Source organism: Sinocyclocheilus rhinocerous, unplaced genomic scaffold (genome assembly GCF_001515625.1).
Source record: "Sinocyclocheilus rhinocerous isolate Xijiao unplaced genomic scaffold, SAMN03320098_v1.1 scaffold603, whole genome shotgun sequence".
Classification (NCBI taxonomy): Eukaryota; Metazoa; Chordata; class Actinopteri; order Cypriniformes; family Cyprinidae; genus Sinocyclocheilus; species Sinocyclocheilus rhinocerous.
In genome coordinates, this window is record NW_015656630.1 from 3336775 (window position 1) to 3344980 (window position 8206).

Genomic DNA, 8206 nt, shown 5'->3' on the forward strand with positions numbered 1-8206 from the left:
TGTGTTCTACTGAAGAAACAAAGTCACCTACATCTTGGATGCCCTGGGGGTAAACAGATAAACAACAAATTTTCATTTTTGGGTGAACTATCCCTTTAAGCGCTGTGTGGAAACTCACCACTAGTGTACGTAGACACAGAGTGCTGGCTGGGGCTCGTGGATCGAGAGCAGCTTGTAGGTCCCATACTTTAATTTTACTGCATACACACACAAACATATTAAAACATTAGAAAATGCACAAAAAATATGACCATCATAAATCTATGGTACATCGGTTAAAATGCCCTCTCTCATTCTTATGTTGTAAAGCAGCTTTAGAGGCGATTTCACACATAATCTACAGATAATCTGTGATTCAATTGTGGGCTTTGTGGGATTAAAAGTGACTGCTCCCTCAGCTGTGTGGGTATTGTGCACTGCTCATGTATCAGATTAATGACCGGAGCACAGGGAGCAGACGAATGCAACTCCACAATTAAAGATGTGAGAATAAAGAGATTATTCACATTAAGGCCAGGAATAAACCAGCCATATTCCAGACCCAAAAAAAGAGCTTAAATTTAATCCCCCAGACTGCACTACGTTTCAGCAATGGCAGTGTGAGAAGGTCAAGGACGGATTTTGCTAATGATTCGTTTTAAAATGTGCATCTCAATTTCCAATGTTACATACTTTTTATTTTTTATTTTTTTGAGACTTTTTATGAGAAGTTCCCCTCCCAGTTTTATTTGGCTGTCGCCAAACGGTTGCAAAAATTGTTTTTCCCACATTCTGTTATTCTTCATTGCACTGCAATGCAAAAAAAGACAATAAAACTTCCTTCAACTTTGAACTAATCAGACACAGGCGTACCCGTCATACGCTCCACTCACGATCCGCTTGTTATCAAAGCGAATACAGCGAACAAGCTCCTCGTGGCCTTCCAAAACCCGCAAACAAGCTCCACACTCTATATCCCACAGCCTAGAGAAACAGATTAACACAAATTTTGTGAGAAAATAAATCATACAAGTAAAGAATACTAACTGGCTGAATCCAGGTCACATTCTTACCCCCAAAAAGAACAATTATACCAACAAGAAAAACAAAGAATCAGGTTACATTTCGCATGAAGAAAATAAAGTCCCTTATGATGTTTTTGCACATTATTACCAATTAAACTCAAATTACTTTTATTTTCATTACTGTTCATTACATAAAATAATATACTTGAACTTAGTTCATAGACCATGGTAGCACTTGCTGTAGCTGATTTGATTTAATGAAATGAATAAACAGAAATAAATAAATAAATACATACAAGAAAGAAAGATTTGAAATAGGTATCTTATTCTCACAAAGGCTAAATTTTTGACAAAAAAAAATTAGAGTAAAAAGAGTAATATGCAATACATTAAATATTTAAAAAATATATTAAAATTATATTTTAATATCAGTGTCACATTAGCCTTCAGAAATCATTCAGATTTTTTCACTGCTGTTTATTACATTAAAATAAAATAAAATGATTTAAACAAAATGAATAAATAAATAAGAGCAAACAATAAAAACAACAACGTTTTACTGGTATTTATTTATTTATTCACTTTTTAACGTCATGCCAGCATCAAGGCTATTTTCATGGAGATCTCTGAATAAATTATACAAGGTATACAATTAAATGGTTAGTTCACCCAAAAATGAAAATTAGCCCACAAATTACTCACCCTCAAGTCATCCTAGGTGTATATGACTTTCTTCTTTCTAACCCTTTAACAAAAGGTTATAAAAAGACATTTCAGATGTACTCTAGACAAATTCTAAAATACATTCAGGTGATATTTTTTAATAAATCAGTTAAACAGACCTCTACGTTTTACTGGTAAAAATTTACTCAAGTATCCTGGGGTGAAATGTCACTTGTGTATTTTTGACATTTCTTGAGAGTCACTCAACTACTATTAAACAAACTTGAATGACTGCTTATTCACACACACCTGATGGTGTTGTCTGAGGAGCCGCTGACCACGAGTCTGTCTCTGTACTGCAGGCAGGCAATTCCTCGCTTATGACCGTTTAGTGTCCGAACAAACTCACAGGTGCTTGTACTCCACACCTGCAAAACACAGTACATCACACAACAGGATTAAACATTAAATACTTTAAATCTGTTCCAAATCACTGCCATCTATCCTTAGAATAATCCGTTGGCATATTTAATAAATACCAGTACATTTAAACTCAAGTGTGTGCATGAGAAAACACCTCCAGACATCTACACACACCAGCCCTCACTGCCCGGCCTCATTATTTGGGGAATGTTTTGATAGGGTGGGGGCTGCAGAATGACTTGGCACCCCTCCCAGAGTGATGGGTGGGCTGGATCAGGGCTGTCTGTTTCTGGAATCTCAAATGCTCCGAGTCCAGCATCTAGAGTGGCACTAGTGCTGAAGAGGACTCTGGGCAAGAGCAAGGACTATAGCGTTTCTGCAGGCTATAGAGAATTAAGAAACTATTACACTGCTGCCCTCTGCTGGGAACTTCTGTGCTTCGGACAGAACAAGCAGACACCTGAACAGCTGCATGACAATATAGCCTAGTCGACTGCAGCTTATTGTCATCAAGAATCAATACACTTAGACAGGACGGGGCCTGATGCATATGAAATCAGATCAGCATTGATCTGTGGTTTGACTGACAGCTGATAACGGTCATTCAGAGATCAGAGCGCTGACCTTTATGGTCCGATCCCCAGAGGCAGAGACAATGTACTTGTCGTCAAAGTCGACCACATTGACGGCAGCCCTGTGTCCGACGAGGACCCGGCGGAGACTGATGTCCGTAGGAGAGGCCATGTCCCACACGGCAATGGAGCGATCCTTCGAGCAGGTGACCATCAGCCCATTACAGAATCGCAGGTGGAGCACGGCCTCGTTGTGGTGGATCAGAGTGTTCAGAACCTCCCCCGAGTTCACATCCCACACTCTGGGTAAAAAGAGAAGGCAAGCAAAGTCAGACCTGATTTTATCAGTCCCTTATCCATTCCAGCTGAACAGACATGTGGAGTGAGGGGGGGGGAGAAGAAAAAAAACTGGAAAAGATGAACAGAGGACTTATAGAGAGCGAGAGAACGATAGAAATCTGACCTGACAGTGGAATCAGAGGAGCCGGTAACAATGACTCTCTCATCGTATTGCAGACACAGCACAGAGCCTGTGTGTCCCGTCAGAATCTTCAAACACTCCAGAGTCTGTTTATCCCATATCTGAATGCAAACACACATATGACATCTTTTTACAATTGCAAACACCATGAATTTCACAATGTCAAATATAAACTTCTGTTAACTAGATTAGACTCCTCATTAAAGAAAAAAATATATATAAATTTCTAGCTAGGATGCACCAATATTTAGGCAAGAACTATCTGTATTATTATGGCCAATATCAATTACAATTGTCAAGTTTTATCTAATATCTTTAAATAACAAAATATTAAGTTAAATAATCAAATATTCTTTTATCATCACTACTATTTGAAGGTTTTGGGTAAGGAAGATGTTTTAATATTTTTGAAATAAGATCTTTAAATCTACAGTATAAACCGCAGTATTGTGCAATAACATTTCTATTTTAGTATATTTTAATAAACATTTTATTTATTCCTGCAATGGCATTTTCAGCAGCCATTACTTCAGTCTTCAGTGTCACATGATCCTGATTTGTTGCTCAAGAAACATTTTTTTATCTTCAATGTTAAAAAGAGCTTAATATTACTTAATATTTTAGATTTTTAATTAAAAACGTTAAATGAATACATTTAAAATAGAAATCCTTGTAATATAAAAATGTCTTTACTGTCACTTTTGACCAATTTAATGCAGGCTTGCTGAAAAGTATTCATTTCTTCCCCCTTACCAAACCCAATAATTTTAAATATATTTGCTATTTAAATTTTTCACAACTACAGGCGTCATAAATTTAAAGGAGTCATAAACTGCCTTTTTTATTTTGTAGTGTTCTCTGAGGTCCACTTATAATTAGGGCTGGACGATATGGCCAAAATTGATATCACGATATATTTCTTAATTTCGGTCGATACGATATAATTCCGATAAAAATTATATCGCGATACATATTGATATTGAATTATTGTCCAGCCCTACTTATAATGTTAAAGACTTTTACATAAAGAAAAACATCATACTTTAGAAGTAATAAGCAATTTTCTGTCCTGTTTTGACCACCCTCATCTGAACGCTCTGTTTGAATAGATGTGGCAGATTGTGGACTCTGAAATAAACGCCCACTGCTATTATTGGCTAATAGTTATGCATGTTTGACAACCTACATCCTTCACAGACAGGCGCTGCTGTGTTTTAGGTTAAAAATGCATAAATACTCAGCACATGTCAAACTATCTGTAATAACAGACAAAGCAATAGTGACCACATAAAAACAGTTACTCACACTTGTGTTGTGTGGTGCGATATCAGATCCAATATAGTCAGCACACTATCGTCTTTTAGTTTCAGGTTCTCAAAATCCTTTGTCGAATTGTGCCTTGTTTGTAAACAAATCCGCGATAAATTGAAGTGAACCAAGTTCTTACTGACAGTCTGGCACTTCATTAAAAATAAAGTTAATCAAATAAAGTTAATCGTTTGGTTTTTGCATAGACCTGCGTGTTCGTCTCTCTCGTAAACACTATATGTGTGAATTGGTGGGTGGGGCTAAACAGGCAGTGATGTAGAAGCAGACGTTGATCTTCTGCGGAGGTGGTGTTTAGCCACTCTATTACGTCAAAAATTGGCACGTTCCACAACCTCTCATTTTAGCAGACTGGCTTCAATATAAGCTGTTTTTAGACTAACAACAAAGTTTTGAGTTATGAAACTTGCAGGATGTTTTTATAGCACAATGTCCTCCTATATGTCAAAAGATCAAGGGAATTTCGGTTTCTCGGTTCATGACCCCTTTAATAACAATAACCTTTTACTGATATTGTCAACTCTGCCACATCCCTAGAGATACACTTGCTGAAATTCTCTCCCACAACAAGTGCAGTAAGAACATGGGACTGTACCACAGAGTTTAACACTATGAGTAAGGAAATCTAACAAACCCCTACATATAACCAGTATCAATAGTCATTCTTGCCTTAGAAAGTGTGACTTGAATCATCTCACCTGTTTCAAAACCCTCTCTCTATTTTCTTTATTATAATACAGAAGGGGAGAGATTTGATTGTGTAAATCAAAAACTCAAGCATGTTTCTATTTAAAAAGATGTTTAAAGAGAATTCATGTTCCTCCAACTGGTGAAAAGTCACGCATTTGCTAAATGTGATTAAACACATCATTAGCGTAATTCACGAGAACACGCTTGTGGTTAGTGTTTTTAAATGACACCTGCGTATGGATGCACTCAGACGGTGTGGTTTTTACTGGTGATGACTTCACTAAACCCACACGAGCTTCACTAGAAATACACCGGCAGAGCGTGGTCGCACCTTGATGGAGTTATCGCGTAGACCGCTGATGATCTTTTCGTCGTCATACTGGAGACAGTAAACACCTTTGCTGTTCTCCGATCTACACTGGATCCTCTGCAGGTTATGTCGGCCACACCTCCAGTTTGCCTCGATGGTCTAGAAACATGAACAGCAATGTCATATATGAGCAATTTAATTACACATCTCATTTATTTGATTTGATCAAAAATGATTATGCACAGACATTAACTAAATCAGCGGCCCGTTTTATCACTACATTTGAAAATGTAGTATTAAAATAACTGAAGCCTGCATACTCCGATTACTCAGAGGGCAGCTATGAAGAAGACAAAGAGCTGGGTAACATGAGGCCTACCGCCTACCCCTGAGGTGTAATCACTGGTCCTGCTTGTTCAAATGAACAAACAAACGCTTACTACCTCCCTTTCCTTAAAAACACTGACATGAGCAGACAAGATCTAACATCGTATTACACTCTTAAAAGGACAAGAGAGAAAGAAACGATGGTTGCTTTGCCCACCTCAATGTCCTGAATGATTTTTGGATAAAGAGAGCGGTAGTATGAGTTTGGAGGAACTTCTGTTGTGCGGTTCTTGAACAGGTATTTTTCCCTGTGAAGAAAACGTCAATAAACATCCCTGACAAACTGACATAAACAAGCATCTTCATAATTCAAGGCCAAATAAGATGCACAAGACAGTCTAAATGGAGGTTCTCAGCAAGTCTGGTGGAGAATTACACCACTGAGAGATAATGGCGAGGTTGTTGTTAAACCTCATGTATAAATGAGGGGGTTTGGGGGATGTAAACAGTCATATCAGCACTGTGACTCACCACTGGTGTCTCTCTGAAAGGCCCTTCCACAACGGGTCTGTCCGAACCATCCTCTCGATCAGCTTCTTCCACAACATGCCTTCGGATATCACACGCTGCCATTCTTTACACACCAGCTCAGCTGAACAAAGCGAGCGTGCGTCCAGGAAGGACAAGATGTTCTCCGCTATATGGTCCAGACCCTGAGCTGGAAGACAAATTGAGAGTGATTTCATTTAAGTGAAATAGGACATTAAAATTAAAAAAACAAAAATGTATGTATCAGGAAGGGACTGGATAGTACACAGTAGATATTAATGAAAAACATGGAGATTGAAGAATGCAAGAGGGGTTTAAAAAAAAAAAAAGCAAAACAAATGGTTTGATGATGTCAGCTAAAATGAAAAACTTCATTCTAATATGCTGATCTGGTGCTTGAGAAACATTGCTTTTTTATTATTATCGGTGTTGAAAACCGTTGTGCTGCTTAATATTTTTGTGGCAACTGTGATACATTTTTCAGGATTCTTTCATATAGAAAGTTAATTTATTTGAAATAGATATTTTTTGTAACATCACAAATGTCTTCAGTGTCACTTCTGATCAATTGAATGCATCCTTGCTGAATAAAATTATTGATTTCTTTCAAAAAAAGAAAAATCTTACAGGCCACAATTTCAATGGATGTGTATATTTTGTTGAAATACAAACAGGGATTTTATTCTAAGAATAGGGCCCTATGATTTCCACGATGCGGAAAGCGCGGATGGAATCACGGAATCCAGTTACAAAAACAGAACTTACAGTTTAACACGGAATATCAATTGTTGACATATTTCATCAACATTTGACAGCATCCTAAAACAAAACAAACAAAAACAAAAAAAACCTTTGCTTTCTCTTTCCTTAATCTCCTCAATTGTAAGTCACTTTGGACTGAGTCTGCTAAATCAATGTAAATGTATATCACGGAATTTGTCAAAGTTTGGATGAATGAGTCAAAATGAGGTCATTAACCTTCAATCAAATCGCAACATGGACTAGTATCTGTAAATATTAAACCGCAAAAAGACTAATTAAATATGAATCCTGCATGTTCGTGTCTCCGTGTGAATGAATGACGCAGACGCGCGTTTTGTTTACTACACCTTATGAAGCGCGTGACGCTCGTGGTGATTTCAGCGTCTGCCGTCTCACTAAATGAGGACATAAATACATGAACAACATCTCCAGAACTGCTCTAAGAGTACTTCATGAGCATTTTGCCTTTTCATTTGAGTAAAACTAGTGTCATATACACAGAAATTTAAAGGTATTCACAGCAACCCGTCAAAATAAAAGTTTGGTTTAACTTGAAGACATTGCGCCAAAAAAATTACTATTATTCAGTAGAATGTACGTAATACTACTACTACTGTTGGAAAAATTAATACAACTATTTTTTAAGGAACACAATATTTCTTGCATGTTTTAATTTGGTAACAATAAAAATTAAAACATTTCATAGGGCCCTAAATATGTACTTTGTTAAACTTTTAATAAATTGATGATAAATTGTATACGTTCATGATTTTAATTAATTAGACATGCTTTTTGATTAATAAAATTCAATTTAACCATTAAAAAGGAGTCCAGAAAAATTTTACCGCCACCTATCTCTCAAATGGACTATTGGCACTCCTAATTGAGATTGTAGATAGTGTCAATGGTCCATTTGAGAGATAGGTGGCGGTAATGCACTTATAAGTCTGCGATCTGCCGTAAAGCAAGAAGAAGAAGTCACGTCACACCCTGAAGAAGAAGACGCGAACGTGCTCAGGACAGTTCGGCCATTGCGGTGAATCAGAGGTAAAAAAAACAATATAAATACTGTTCAGTTTCTTGCACAGACCGATCGTTT

At 37.2% G+C, this 8206-nt stretch overlaps 1 protein-coding gene across 1 annotated transcript in view; it reads right to left on the minus strand.

The window, feature by feature from the left end:
• The window catches only part of fbxw11b (F-box and WD repeat domain containing 11b), a 15462-nt gene that overhangs the window by 2090 nt on the left and 5166 nt on the right, over positions 1-8206 (minus strand). Inside the window, exons 4-11 of the mRNA XM_016528514.1 lie at positions 6328-6514; positions 6014-6104; positions 5491-5628; positions 3126-3244; positions 2715-2964; positions 1977-2095; positions 853-963; positions 119-197 (exon numbers count right to left, since the gene is read on the minus strand). Of these exons, the coding sequence (XP_016384000.1) occupies positions 119-197; positions 853-963; positions 1977-2095; positions 2715-2964; positions 3126-3244; positions 5491-5628; positions 6014-6104; positions 6328-6514 (1094 nt within the window). The remainder of the gene's footprint in view (positions 1-118; positions 198-852; positions 964-1976; positions 2096-2714; positions 2965-3125; positions 3245-5490; positions 5629-6013; positions 6105-6327; positions 6515-8206) is intronic.